The sequence below is a fragment of the Triticum urartu genome, chromosome 3 (assembly GCF_003073215.2).
Source record: "Triticum urartu cultivar G1812 chromosome 3, Tu2.1, whole genome shotgun sequence".
Lineage (NCBI taxonomy): Eukaryota > Viridiplantae > Streptophyta > Magnoliopsida > Poales > Poaceae > Triticum > Triticum urartu.
Window position 1 is genome coordinate 485,325,062 of NC_053024.1, and position 15,120 is coordinate 485,340,181.

Sequence of the window (15,120 nt, forward strand, 5' to 3'; positions counted from 1 at the left end):
TATTTCCTTCACCCCTTCCCCTCCTTTAGTCTACGGGTGAAAACCTAGGCCTTTGGCCGGCCGGTGGCGGCGCACTGGCGTCGTGGTCCTCCTTGGAAGCGCTGCCTTGGGGTAGACTTGGGGTTGGGGTGCTGCCATCTGTGGGTTGGTGGTGGCTGCGGTGCAATGCATCCTCGGATGTCCGGCGATGGTGGAGACGGGGGATGTGTGCCTTTGTTACCCTTTGACGGCTGCTGGTCTGCTGCCCTGTTGTATCCGTGCTTGTCGGCCTATGAGCGGCATCCTTGTGCTGGATGTAGGGGAGATGGTCTCCCCTCCAGCATTGGCATGACTAGGTTGTGGCAAAGCTAATGGTTTCTCCTTGCAAGGCTCGATCCTCTTCATCACTGCTTGTTGGCGGTCCGCGGAGTCCTCTGTTCCCGTTGTTCTGGTCGGCGTTGTGCTCTCCGACAACATGGTTTTGTTTCCCCTTGTGTTGGCAGTTTCACTCTTTGGCCGGCTTCTATAGTTTCGGCCTTGGGCGATCTATGTCTATAATTTTTCAGTCTTCTTTTTCTCATGCGCAGCCGTTGTAATAATCTGCACTTTGTATCCTAGCTGGTTGATGGTTTTATCAATTTAAAGTTGGGCTAATTGCATTTCATTAAAAAAAACTTGGATAGGAACACACCACTTATTACATTATAATCGACTAGACACGCATCTTGCGTGGATCGCACCATTATTTGTTTGTACTAGGCGAGGTCTATCGCCACGCCATTGTTACAGTATTTAGAGTCTTTATTATTGCATGTCTTCTCGTATCCTATAGCCGATTGACTATGCGAACGGCCTCTGGTTATAGCAGTCCAGGTTGTCGCCGTAGCTGACACCGAGGAGGTCACAGTAGCGCTTGTAGAACCCGATCCGGTCGGCGACACGGGCGTCCTGCCCGCGCCCGCACTCGAGCCCACCGTTGATGATGTTGGTGATCACGCCGTACCCAGGCACCCTCCCCGCCGCCTGGTCGGTGCCCGAGGGGCTCCACCGGCCCGTGATCACGTCATGGCTTGAGGGTTTGGGTGACTGCGGCGTCATCCAGAACCACAACGCCGTCTTAAACGACACGGTCGCGTCCGTGGCCACGAGGTCCGGGTTGTTAAGTAGGTCGGTGCCGATGGCCTGCCCCGCCGGCCCGTAGTTGTAGTTGTGCGAGATCTGGATGGGCCCGCGCCCGAAGTACTTCTTGCCCGGCGCGCATGGCCACTGCGAGCTCGGCGTGCAGTAGTCGGAGGTGGCGCCGCGCTCCTGGTTGAAGCAGTAGCCCCAGGAGTAGGGGCCGTCGGGCGCCGTCGGCCACCCGCCGGTGGTCTCGTGTGAGGTCTGAGCGAGGAACGCTGCCACCTCGCGCTTCCTGACGTCGGTGCCACCCGTGGTCGCGAAGCCCGAGAACGAGTTGGCGGCGGCGACGAAGGCGCCGTAGTTGTAGAACCCCTTGGCCTGGCACGCGGCATCGTTGCGGTGCAGCAGCATCTGGTCGAAGAGCGACTGCGAGATAATGGAGGACACGCCACCGCCGCCGGAGGGGGTCGGTACCGGTACCGGGGTGCCGCAGCCGTTGCACTGGCTCTGGCAGCCGTTGCCGCAGTAGTCGGAGGTGGAGCCGCAGAAGCCGAACTTGCTGCAGCAGAGGCAGTTGGGGCACGTCGCCCCGCCGGCCTGCGAACCGCACTGCTCGGCGTGCGCAGACACGGCGAAGGCCGCGGCCAGCATGGCCACCACCACAACTCCTCTCATCTTGGGCAATGAAGCAGAGCCCGCTCAGCTGGTGATTTAGTTACTAGCTAGTGCGTCACACTGCTCGTGTAGTGGTGTGTGTGTGTGTGTGCCAGAAGCTGGTGCAGTGCACGTCTTTATATAGCCAGCAAGCCACAGCAGACGTGTCCAACTTTCCACGAGTCCATGATCGATCTACTTAGTCTAGCTACGCAGTCCAAGCAAGTTCGGCAGATCTCGAAAGCGATCTAGTACGTGTACTTTGTAGGCATGTTCCGATCTCGTGTAAGCTAGCTACATACGAGTCAGTGATCACTAATGGAAGCATGGAATGCCGGTGCTGGTGCAGATGCCGGTGCACCGGACGTTGATCGGGATGGAAGTAAGCGTGGAAAATTCCTCTCAACTCAACTTCGATGGCTCACTGGGTCAGATTTTTCTCCCCGCTTCCTGCGCGCATGCAAGCAAGCAAGCATGCATGCATGCATGCACCAGCTCAGCTTTGATGTGCGACCAAACATTGATCGCCGCATTAATGGATGGACGGACGTGGAATTTTCTTGGAATTAAACATGGCTTGCGTGCATGGAATTCCATGCATATGCTATTCATATTTTTTTCTTTCTTTTTACTCGTTTCTTTCTGTTAGTGACGCCCTGCCGACCAGGCAAACTATGTTGGATACATATATGAATAGTCTCAATTATTTCCCGCAAAAAAAGTCTCAATTACAACGGAAAATACACAGGAGCTCCTTGTAGCTTGTGCTCCACGCTTCTATATGAATATTAAATTTAAAAATACCGGAAAAATTCAAAAAAAATCCTGTAATTTAGGCATATCAAACCTGGGTGCCCAATCTACTTCAATGTGAAGTTTCCTGAAAAACAAACCAGGAAATGTCGGTGGCGAAGAAAATACAGAACGACCTACGATCTATCCAAACAGTTTTTTTATACATTGATTTTTTTTCACAGAGAGAACATTTCCTAGTATTTGTTCACGAAATTTCACACATAAGTAGATTGGATACCTAGCTTTGATATCCAAAAATTCTAGTTTTTTTTAGTTACCCTCGTTTGTTTTATGAATTTAATACTTATATAAGGGGTGGAGCACCCAGTGTTCCAAATCCTCTTCCCCAATACAAATCACATTTCACAGATTAAGAACAATTGAATTACACATCTTTCCAAGTTAAGACAGGATTATTATATTTCAAAGATAAACATAAATAAAATAGAGTAAAATAACACTAATGATCATCATTTTCTAATTCGCAAAGAAAAAACATCGTCTTTCCAGGTTTTAAGAGAATGACTCTAACCTCGAGTCAATAGAAGAATAACGCAAACCTCATGAACAATACATGCACACACAAAAGCAAATACTTGCACCCAACACGGGCAATAGGGTTATCAATCCTCTTGAACCCGTTACTTGCAAGGATCAAATCTTGTATAGGTAAATATATAAATTGCAACCCCCGCAAATATATATATATATATATATATATATAAAAATTGCAAAACAAAATAAAAGTAAATAAATTGCGGCAATGTATTTTTGGTTTTTATAATATGATAAAAGTAGACATAGGGGCCATAGTTTTCACTAGAGGCTTCTCTCTCGAACACATAGCATACAATGAGTAAACAAATACTGTTGGGCAATTAATAGAAAATTGCATAGTTATGACGTTATTCATGGCAATGATCACGCATGTAGGCATCACACAAGTAGATCGACTCCTGTCTGCATCTATTATTATTACTCCACCAGTCGACCGCTATCCAACATGCATCTATGGTATTAAGTTCCTGACAAATAGAGTAACGCCTTAAGCAAGATGGCATGATGTAGACAAAGTAAACCCAATAAATATGAATAAACCCCGCCATTTTATCCTTAGTAACAATAATACAATACATGCCTCGCTACCCCTTCTGCCATGAGGTGAGCACACCACAAGATTGAACCCACTACAAAGCACCTCTCCCACTGAAGATAAATCAATCTAGTTGGCGAAACCAAACAGATAGATTAGAGAGAAATACAATTCATCGGATCCTGACAAACACACCGCAAAAGACTCAATTACTTTCAATGAATAATTCGATCATAAACCTACAATTCATCGGATCCCGACAAACACACCGCAAAAGAAGATTACATCGAATAGAACTCCAAGAAGATCGAGAAGAACATTGTATTGAAGATCAAAGAGAGAGAATAAGTCATCTAGCTACTAGCTATGGACCCGTAGGTTTGTGGTGAACTACTCACGCATCGTCGAAAGGCAGCAAGGATGATACAGAAGCCCTCCGTGATCGATTCCCCCTCCGACAGAGTACCAAAAAAGGCTTCCAGATGGGATCGCGGAAGAACAGAAATTTGCGGCGGCGGAAAAAGTGTTTCGGGTGGCTCTCTAGGGGTTTCCCAATATTTGAGAATTTATAGAAGGGGAATTAGGTCAGACGGAGCCACGTGGAGCCCACAAGGTAACATGGCACACCCTACCCCCTGGGCGCGCCCTGTTGCCTTGCCGTCTCCTCGCTTCCCGTTTGGTCTCCTCCTGAAGCTTCTAGGGTTTCTTATGTCCAGAAAAAAATCGTCAAAAAATTTTGTAGCGTTTGGACTCCGTTTGGTATTGATTTTCTGGAAAACCAAAAACAGGCAGAAAACAACAACTGACGGTAGGCACTGGGTAAATAGGTTAGTTCCGAAAAATGGTATAAAATAGCATAAAGATGCATATAAAGTATCCAAAATTGATAATATAATAGCATGAAACAATAAAAAAAATTATAGATACGTTAGAGACGTTTCAGACCTATAACCGTAGTGATGAATGACCGCAAAGTAAGTGCGTGTTTATTAAAACTTAATTTTCTAGACATTGACTTGAAAGATGCAATAGTCGGGGACATCTTTATAGGATTGTTGGCAACGGTCCCAGAATATTTTCAGTATCATCTTAATTTTCTAGACATTGACTTGAAAGATGCAATAGTCACGACTTCTCCTTACAACAACTTTTAGAAAACGAAGTGAAGATAGCCTATAAAGCAAGGCCAAATATTTGTTGTCAGGGACGATCAAAAGGCACTTGGGTGTACTGGTTGACAAGGTTGGATACGTGCCATCTATTTTGATTCCGGTAGATGCCTCTCTTTCTTCTATCATTTATTGCCGCTTTGTTTCCACTTTCTTCAGTAGATTTTACATTTCGCAAGTTTCAGTGTCCAAAAGTTGGTTTCAAAACTCACACCCACAAGATTGATAAGTGCAATATTCTTTCTGCACAAGAGCTATCACAGTGACACCATACCTTGAGAATCACTTAGTACATATGAAAACTAGATTATGATAATTGACATTTCATGATCGGATCTCATGGAAATCATGATATTGTATTTTGCATCTTCAAATTTATGATATTGTATTTTGCTTCACCATAATTGTATTGGTACAAAGAACACCATAGTTAGATTTACCATAAAAATATATTCTTAGCACAATTCCGCATGGTTACATAGATCAGACCACGGCCGAACCATCAAAAACCATCATCTCTAAGACGACAGAGGGCAAGGATCACCTCGTCCCAAACCCTGCCTATGCTCCCTCGCTCGTCCAAGATCGACATATTATAGCTTGTCTCCTTCACAGCCTATCCAAGGAGGTTCTCGTCCAAGTGGGTTCAATTGAAAATTCGCATGTTATTTGGGCCACACTCCCCAACATGTTCTCAGCCCAATCAATAGGTACACAAATGGTTCAGATTTCCTGGATTAATAGAAGTGTATAGGTAAACTTCTTGGATTTAATTACGGATGCCCTCTGCAATTCTGTATATTAGAAGTACAAAGGCTGGAGCATCTAGTTAACACTGCATCCCATGGGATTATCAAAACTTATGGCCTATTCTTTAACTGCAAGGCCTTTTTGAGTTTGCCACCAGTCCATGGATTATCAAATGTAATATGACCCCGTAATATCTGAGCTTGACTCCGGTTTGATTCTAACACTGATACTATATATTCTTCTTCGTGAAGAATGATTATATAATTACAGCCCGATAAATTGTTTTAATTTGGCATCCACAAAAATTCACTTGACTTCAGAAGAAACATATATAAAATAAACAAATTTAACATATACTACAACTACTATATGTTATCTAAATCCATGAAACTAACAATATAGAAGATAAATGCACATGTTTGATTACTAACCTCAAGCAGATCAAGATCATTAGTGCGGAGAGTGAGAATTACAGTAGACAGCTTTGAGACCTTCCGTTGAGGGTACTCGTGAGATCAGAAGCTTGCCAATACCTCGCCAGATATCCTCGGAGTGCCCAACAACCTATAGTATTCAAAAACGAAGATAGTCCATCAACATATAACGCAATGACCTGCATCCTCCAGTTTTGATGTCAACTTCTTTAACAAAAAATTAGTAGTAGGAGAGTTCTTACAATGAAAAAATAATATTTTGGAGTATTACAATACAAGAAGAATAACTGATATTAGTAGCTTTAACAAAATCTCAGTAGCGACTCCACTTCAAGGCAAATGCCATCTTTGTCAGCATCAATAAATTAGAATAAATTGGATATCCGGTGTGATCCAGTTGTTCTTCACAACATAGATTTAGCATTATAGTGTTGAAAATTCAACCTTATTTCATCTCCTCCCTATGAATGACATTATACATATTATGCAACCATGGCTCTTGCAAGCATAAGAATTGATTAGAGATGTAACAACTATGAAAGATTTCATTGTCAATAACTACACACACAAAAAATTATCGTGCATGTGTGCATATACTTGACAATGTTTTTCTTGTAAACAAAAATATATAATAACTTGACAAGATCATAATTTTTAAGAGCATCATTTGTATGTCGCCTGACACACTGTGAGCACGAATATAAATATAACTTGTCAGTTGTGACATTTTCCCATGTTTAGATCTTCGAAGTTTGCTACTCATCCATGACGCACAGAGTAATTTAAAACAAAAAAACGAAAATTGCATCTACCAACTGAATGGTTGATACTATGGAGGGATAAGACGGTATACATACTCTGGCATTTTGTCGAGCATCTAGCGTGCATGCTACGACAAGCAGAGGTGAAGCAGAGCAATTTTTACCTGGAGGGGCAAGGATCTCGAGAGCCCACTGCAGTTAAAGTACGTACAATATGGCTTATAACCCGCTTACATGGCATTTTTGCCTACGTGGAGGAGAGAGACACCAAAAAATAAGAAGAGCAAACTCTCGTGCAAGAGCCCAACTATATGCTAGCTTATAGGCAAATACAATAAATGCAAAGAAAGAGAAAGAGAGATGCTTAGAAAAAGTACTAATCTTATAGCCAACCTTATAGCCCACCTTATTATATGAGTGAGTATAGTAGATGACTATAGATGACATGAAAACTTCATATAGCCATCAACTGGCTATATACTATTAACCATGCTCTTAGGAGTGAAAGATTGCATAACCTATTGTCTTCTGCAAGGTGCCAGTCCTTGTCTAAGAAGTTGTGACCAACAGTGGTCATGGTTGTAGGTCGTAGCTAGCGAATGCGGGCTCATGGTGGACGTGAGTCTAAGGTGGCACGTGGATTTCTCCTGCTGCCTAATGTCCGATAAGACGTTAGACGCGCAGTTCGCCCTCCTTGGCCTCATTATGGGCGTGAGCGCTGACAGGAGATGGGAAGTGGCGAAGAAGTCGGCGACGAGGAGGGGGCATGGTGGTGATGGTTGGCAGTGGCACATCTAGGAGAAAGTATGTGGCGGGAGATGAACTGGCGGCGTCGGTGGCGTATTTGTGGAGGGTGGCATCAGAGGAAGCTGGGAAGGGAGCGAAGGAGATGGCGCAGAGGAGGGGGCGTGGTGGTGGTAGGCGGTAGGCTGCCACAGCAGAGGAGGCATGCGAGGAGTTGGGGGTAGATGGCGGCGGCACCAGGTCTCAAGACACCAGAGAAACGAAGAGGATTTCTGCAAAATCATGGAGTGGAGTGGTAGACGATTTTTTTAGATGTGCCATAGTTTGCCTCACATACGTTAGATGTAGATCGAACGGTCAAAAATGCTGGATGGCAGACATACCATCATCACCAATTGTGATTTTTATACAAGTAAAGCATAGAGGTATATGATATGACCAACATAAGATGCGAATCTTGGATTGGAAGAAAAAACACCTCGTGGCTCTCACACCGCCCCGTGCGGGCGAAAACCCTAGCACCTTAGCCACCCACTCCCCCTCTCCCTTCCTCCCCATCGCCAGCTGAGGACGTCGTCAGTCGCCGCGCGACATCCGATGAAGGTGGTGGCGAGGCTCTGCTCCCTGCTTCGCTGCAGGGAGCTTTGGGCGCCGAGGCGACGACCTTGGATCTGACGGGCGGCGTCGACCTCTCCGGTGGGTGGCGCTGCAGGTGCATGCAGGTTGCCCCTCAGGTCGCGCGGGCAGTGGTTGGGTGGCGGAGGCGCCTCGCTGCTCGGATCTCTGGCCTCGTTCCGTGATGCGGCTTTCCCCCATCGCTGATCCTGATATGGCCCTTTCAGGCTACCAGATCAATCCCCAGATGATGTGGCGACAGAAGACTGGAACGGGGGAATCCCTTGGTCGACTCCGTATCGACCTCGTCGACGACAGCGGTGCTCTGGCTTCGGTACTCCCCTCCTGACGGCTTGTTAGGTTTCCTCTTCCTTCCCCCCTCCCTTCCTTTAGTCCACGGGTGAAAACCTAGGGCTTTGGCCGGCCGGTGGCGACGCACTGGTGTCGTGGTCCTCCTTGGAAGTGCCGGCTTGGGGTTGGGGTGCTGCTATCTGTGGCTTGCTGGTGGCTGCGGTGCAATGCGTCCTCGGATATCCGGCGACGGTGGAGGGGGGGGGGGGGATGTGTGCCTTGTTGCCCTTCGGTGGCTGCCCTGCTGCGTCCGTGCTTGCCGGCCTATGAGCAGCATCCTCATGCTGGATGTAGGGGAGATGGTCGCCCCTCCGGCATTGGCACGACTGGGTTGGGGCAGAGCTAATGGTTTCTCCTTGCAAGGCTCGATCCTCCTCTTCACTATTCACTGGCGGTTCGTTCCCTTTGTTCTGGTCGATGTTGTGCTCTTTGACAACATGATTTTGTTTCTCCCTGTGTTGACAGTTTCGCTCTTTGGCTGGCTTCTATAGTTTCTATGTCTGTAATTTTTCAGTCTTTTTTTCCTCATGCGCAGCCGTTGTAATAATCTGCACTTTATATCCTACCCGGTTGATGGTTTTATTAATTTGAAGTCGAGTTAAATGCATTTCATTTGAAAAAACTTTGATAGGAACATATCATTTATTGCATAATAATCGACTACACACGCATCTTGCGATGATCGCACCATTATTCCCTTGTACTAGGCGATGTCTATCGCAAAGCCATTGTTACAATATCTAGTGTGAGCCTTTATTTTTTGCATGTCTTCTCGCATCATATAGTCGATCGACTATGCGAACGGCCTTTGGTTGTAGCAGTCCAGGTTGTCACCGTAGCTGACACCAAGGAGGTCGCAGTAGCGCTTGTAGAACCCGATCCGGTCGGCGACACGGCCGTCCTGCCCGCGCCCGCACTCGAGCCCACCGTTGATGATGTTGGTGATCACACCGTACCCAGGCACCCTCCCCGCCGCCTGGTCGGCGCCCGAGGGGCTCCACCGGCCCGTGATCACGTCGTGGCTCGAAGGCTTGGGTGATTGCGGCGTCATCCAGAACCACAACGCCGTCTTAAACGACACGGTCGCGTCCGACGCCACGAGGTCCGGGTTGTTGAGCAGGTCGGTGCCGATGGCCTGCCCCGCCGGCCCGTAGTTGTAGTTGTGTGAGATCTGGATGGGCCCGCGCCCGAAGTACTTCTTGCCCGGCGCACATGGCCACTGCGAGCTCGGCGTGCAGTAGTCGGAGGTGGCGCCGCGCTCCTGGTTGAAGCAGTAGCCCCAGGAGTAGGGGCCGTCGGGCGCCGTCGGCCACCCGCCGGTCGTCTCGTGGGAGGTCTGAGCGAGGAACGCGGCCACCTCGCGCTTCTTGACGTCGGTGCTACCTGTGGTCGCGAAGCCCGAGAACGAGTTGGCGGCGGCGACGAAGGCGCCGTAGTTGTAGAACCCCTTGGCCAGGCACGCCGCGTCGTTGCGGTGCAGCAGCATCTGGTCGAAGAGCGACTGCGAGATAATGGAGGAGACGCCGCCGCCGGAGGGGGTCGGTACCGGTACCGGGGTGCCGCCGCTGCAGCCGTTGCACTGGCTCTGGCAGCCGGTGCCGCAGTAGTCGGAGGTGGTGCCGCAGAAACCGAACTTGCTGCAGCAGAGGCAGTTGGGGCACGTCGCCCCGCCGGCCTGCGAGCCGCATTGCTCGGCGTGCGCAGACACGGCGAAGGCCGCGGCCAGCATGGCCACCACCACAACTCCTCTCATCTTGGGCAATGAAGCAGAGTCCGCTCAGCTGGTGATTGTGTGTCACACTGCTCGTGTAGTGGTGTGTGTGCCAGAAAGCTGGTGAGTGCACGTTTTTATATAGCCAGCAAGCCACAGCAGACGTGTCCAGCTTTCCACAAGGCCGTGATCGCTCTACTTAGTCTAGCTACGTAGTACAAGCAAGTTCGGCAGATCTCGAGAGCGATCTAGTACGTGCACTTTGTACGCATGTTTCGATCTCGTGTAAGCTAGCTACAGATGAGTCAGTGATCACTAATGGAAGCATGGAATGCTGGCGCTGGTGCACATGCCGATGCCGGTGCACCGGACGTTGATCGGGCTGGAAGTAAGCGTGGAAAAACCCTCTCAAGTCAGCTTCGGTTGCTCTGATGGCCATATTTTTCTCCCGCTTCCTGCGCGTGTGCAAGCAAGCAAGCATGCATGCATGCACCAGCTCAGCTTTGATGTGCGACCAAACATTGATCGCCGCATTAATGGATGGACAGACGTGGAATTTTTTTGGTGATGTCGCTTGCGTGCATGGAATTCCATTCTCTTTCTACTCGTTTTTTTTTCTGTTAGCGACGCCCTGCCGACCAGGCAAACAATGTTGGATACATATGAATAGTCTCCAATACAACCGAAAATACGCAGGAGCTCGTGGGGCTCCACACCTTCATATAAATATTAAATTAAAAAACCAAGGAAACTAAAATAATTTTTTTGCGGATGAGAAACTAAAATAATTTGGAATCAAACCTGGTTGTCCAATCTACTCACGTGTGAAGTTTCCTGAAAAGATATCAGGAAATGCATCCATGTCGAAGAAAATGCAGTCCGGCCTACAATCCATCCAAACAGAATAGTATTTTTCTATGTGTTGGATTCTTTTTGTCTTTTTTCATCAAGAATACATTTTCTGGGATTTTTCACGAGACTTCACATGGAAGTAGATTGGATACCTAGGTTTGATATCCTAAAATTCCTATTTTTTAATTTCCCTAGTTTCTTTTATGAATTTAATACTCATATAAGGGGTGGAGCACCCGAGTGCTCCAACTCCTCTTCCCCATTACAACACATATTTCACATATTAAGAACTGAATTACAAATCTTTCCAGGTTATGACAAGATTATTACATTTTAAAGTTTGACATGAATAAAATAGAGTAAAATAACACTAATGAACATCATCTTTCCAGGTTTTAAGAGAATTACTGAGGGAGTCCTGAATTAGGGGGTGTCTGGATGGCCGGACTATATCTTCAGCCGGACTCCTGGACTATGAAGATACAAGATTGAAGACTTCGTCTCATGTCCGGAAGGGACTTTCCTTGGCGTGGAAGGCAAGCTTGGCGATACGGATATATAGATCTCTTACCATTGTAACCGACTTTGTGTAACCCTAACCCTCTCCGGTGTCTATATAAACCGGAGGGTTTTAGTCCGTAGGACAACGTACAGAACAGCAATCATACCATAGGTTAGCTTCTAGGGTTTAGCCTCTTCGATCTCGTGGTAGATCTACTCTTGTACTGCCCATATCATCAATATTAATCAAGCAGGACGTAGGGTTTTACCTCCATCGAGAGGGCCCGAACCTAGGTAAAACTTCGTGTCCCTTGCCTCCTGTTACCATCCGGCCTAGACGCACAGTTCGGGACCCCCTACCCGAGATCCGCCGGTTTTGACACCGACATTGGTGCTTTCATTGAGAGTTCCTCTGTGTCGTCGCCATCAGGAAGGATGCCTCGCCCCGTCTTTAAAGACGGCACCGTTGCTAAGGGAGCTTTGACTGTCGGCCAAACCCTCCGGCTAGGTGGTTTTCTTATGACCGCCTGTTCGGCTTCTACGCCGACGATGACCTCTCGAGCCATCGAAAACAATCTTCATGTCAGCCCGGAACTTGCTGAGCAGTTAGATCCAATGGAGCTCCCCTCCATAAACGAGCTCTTGGATCGCATCGCCGCCCTGGGAGTCGCTACGGATTACGACCAGATTGGGCCTAAACCCGATCTGAGAGAGATTAACTCACCCCAAGTCACCCATCACGTTGCCGTGGTAGAGGGACAGTGCGGCGACCCTTCATCTATCTTAAGGACTAGCTACGTCCGGATTCCCGATCCCTCCAAGCCGGATACCCACGGAGGGGAGGATATCACTCAAGACCTGAACTTAGAGTCAGGCGACGGGCTGGATTCATTGGACAACATCCAGGAATCCAAATTTTTGAGTTCGGAAATTCCTCGGCCTCTGAGCCTCAGATTGGGTGAGGCTTCGGATTTAATTCCACCCACCCACCCGAACATAAGCGATCTATCCCAAATCAGGCAAGAGCCCGATGAAATAGTACATCATTACTGGGCCAGATTCCTCCTGGTTAGGAACAGGATAAGGGACTGCCGCAAGGAAGACGCAATCTCAATCTTCTGCAATAATTGCACGGACAAGGGAATCCTCAACGCCATAAGTCGCCGTGATATTACACGCTTCGCTGACTACAAACCCAGTCCGAAATAAAAGGGTGCATCATCGCCAGACACCCGGGTCAAACACCAAAAAGCAAAAACCTTCTACAGGGCATGGAACCGTACTGGAAGGATGGCTTAATGGACACTGTAAAATTCATAGTACAGAAGACGCCACACCAACTCACAGCCTTAGAGCATGTTGGATACTCCGGTAGGTGGCCAAAATTGGCGAAGATCTCCTAATTCCGGAGGCCACAGAAAGCCACCCCGGAGACATCAATACGGTATTAACAGTCTTCGAGACTTTCGCATCAAATAATATGCGAAAAAGGACACTCCGCAGCCTTGCCGAAGTCTACCAAGTAGCAACAATAAACCCATGGAGTGACACGACTATTACCTTTAACGCCAGTGATGAACCTAAATTCTGAACAGCCCAAGCACCAGCCGCATTGTTCCTTAGTCCAATAGTGGATGGCTTTCGTCTTACCAAGGTACTCATGGACGGCGGTAGCGGATTGAACCTCATTTATGAGGAAACCCTTCAAAAATGGAAATAGACTGGAACCGCATTGAGCGAAGCAGCACAACCTTTAGAGGAATAATCCCCAGTCGGGAAGCGCGCTGTACAGGAAAAATCACACTAGATGTGGTGTTCGGCACGCCGGATAATTACAGGTCCGAAGAGGTCACATTCCATGTGGCTCCGTTCAGCAGCGGTTATCACGCTCTGCTAGGGCGGGAAGCGTTTACAATCTTCCAAGCAATACCCCATTACGGGTACATGAAGCTCAAGATGCCCGGGCCTAACGGGATCATCACTCTCGCTAGTGATCCGGACATAGCACTCCGCGCCGAAAACAAGACAGCCGCACTGGCCCTCGAGGCACTATCCGAAGCCCTAGAGGCTGAGGAACTAACTGCGCTGCGCTCCACGGTGAATAGGGACGATGTGGTACTCGACAAAAGATCCAAGTCCACCTCCTTTAAACCGGCGGACGAAATAGTCAAATTCCAGGTCCATCCAACGGACCCCAATAAAACAGCTTCCATCGGGGCACAGTTAAACCCTGATGTAGACGCCGCACTGCGAGAGTTCCTACGAGAGAACTGGGACATTTTCGCCTGGCACCCTTCAGACATGCCAGGAATCCCACGCAGGCTGGCCGAGCACAGCTTAAATATCCTAAAAGGATTCAAACCTGTCAAACAAGCTCTTCGGCGTTTTCCGAACCTAAGAGACAGGCCATGGGAGAGGAGCTAGCAAAGCTATTGGAGGCCGGATTCATCAGAGATGTAAAATATCTGGACTGGCTAGCAAACCTGGTGATGGTACCAAAGAAGGACAAATCCTGGCGTCTGTGCGTTGATTTTAAAGACCTTAACAAGGCTTGCCCAAAGGATCCCTTCCCCCTCCCCCGCATCGATCAAATTATCGACGCTACCGCAGGACACGATTCGTTGTGTTTCCTCGACGCATATTCCGGCTACCATCAAATCAAGATGGCAGAATCAGACCAAGCCGCAATGGCATTTATCACACCATACGGCCCATTCTGCTTCAACACAATGCCCTTCGGGCTCAAAAACGCCGGCGCAACATATCAGCGCATGATTCAGACATGTCTGGCAAACCAGATCGGCAAAACAGTGGAGGCATATGTAGATGATGTGGTCGTCAAAACAAGACATGTCGAATCTCTAGTAGACGACTTGAGGCTCACATTTGATAACCTCCGAACATACAACATCAAGCTCAACCCGGAAAAATGCATTTTTGGCGTCCCAGCCGGAAAGCTCTTGGGCTTCATTGTATCCGGTAGAGGAATTGAAGCAAATCCAGCCAAGATCCGAGCTCTGTTACAATTGGATATCCCAAAGGACCTCAAACAAATACAAAAATTAACCGGATGCGTGGTGGCTCTAAGCCGCTTTATCTCCCGCTTGGGAGAAAAGGCCCTACCCCTTTACCGCCTCCTTCGGCGCACCGAACACTTCGAATGGACGGATGCAGCCACGGCCGGACTCGACGAAATAAAAGCCATATTGGCAACAAACCCAGTCCTGGCCGCGCCAAACATTGGCGAACCAATGCTATTGTACATTACAGCAACACATCAGGTTGTAAGCGCAGTGCTCGTCATCGAACGAGAAACGGACGGACACAAATTCCCCCTTCAAAAGTCGGTCTATTATGTGTCCACTGTCCTCACTCCGTGCAAATCACGGTACCCGCATTATCAAAAGATTGCTTACGCGGTATTCATGGCATCCTGGAAGCTACGACACTACTTTCAAGAGTGTTCAATAACAGTAGCCTCGGAAGTACCACTTGTTGGGGAACGTAGCATAAATTCAAAATTTTCCTACGTGTCACCAAGATCTATCTATGGAGTCATCTAGCAACGAGGGAGGAGTGGATCTACATA

At 48.0% G+C, this 15,120-nt stretch overlaps 2 protein-coding genes across 2 annotated transcripts; both read right to left on the minus strand.

The window, feature by feature from the left end:
* Window positions 1–624: 624 nt before the first annotated feature.
* Window positions 625–10,290, minus strand: LOC125544497 (basic endochitinase A-like). Its single transcript, XM_048708210.1, has 2 exons — window positions 10,206–10,290; window positions 625–1,761 (listed from the first exon to the last, which is right to left on the minus strand). The coding sequence occupies exons 1-2, from the start codon at window positions 10,218–10,220 to the stop codon at window positions 820–822; spliced, it is 957 nt and encodes a 318-aa protein (XP_048564167.1). The 5' UTR covers window positions 10,221–10,290; the 3' UTR covers window positions 625–819.
* LOC125544496 (basic endochitinase A-like) lies at window positions 9,091–10,220 on the minus strand. Its single transcript, XM_048708209.1, has one exon. The coding sequence runs from the start codon at window positions 10,218–10,220 to the stop codon at window positions 9,261–9,263; it is 960 nt and encodes a 319-aa protein (XP_048564166.1). The 3' UTR covers window positions 9,091–9,260.
* Window positions 10,291–15,120: the final 4,830 nt, after the last annotated feature.

Bases quoted from the DNA above. Each gene is read 5' to 3' on its own strand.
- LOC125544496 (XM_048708209.1), bottom strand. From the start codon at position 10,220: ATGAGAGGAGTTGTGGTGGTGGCCATGCTGGCCGCGGCCTTCGCCGTG.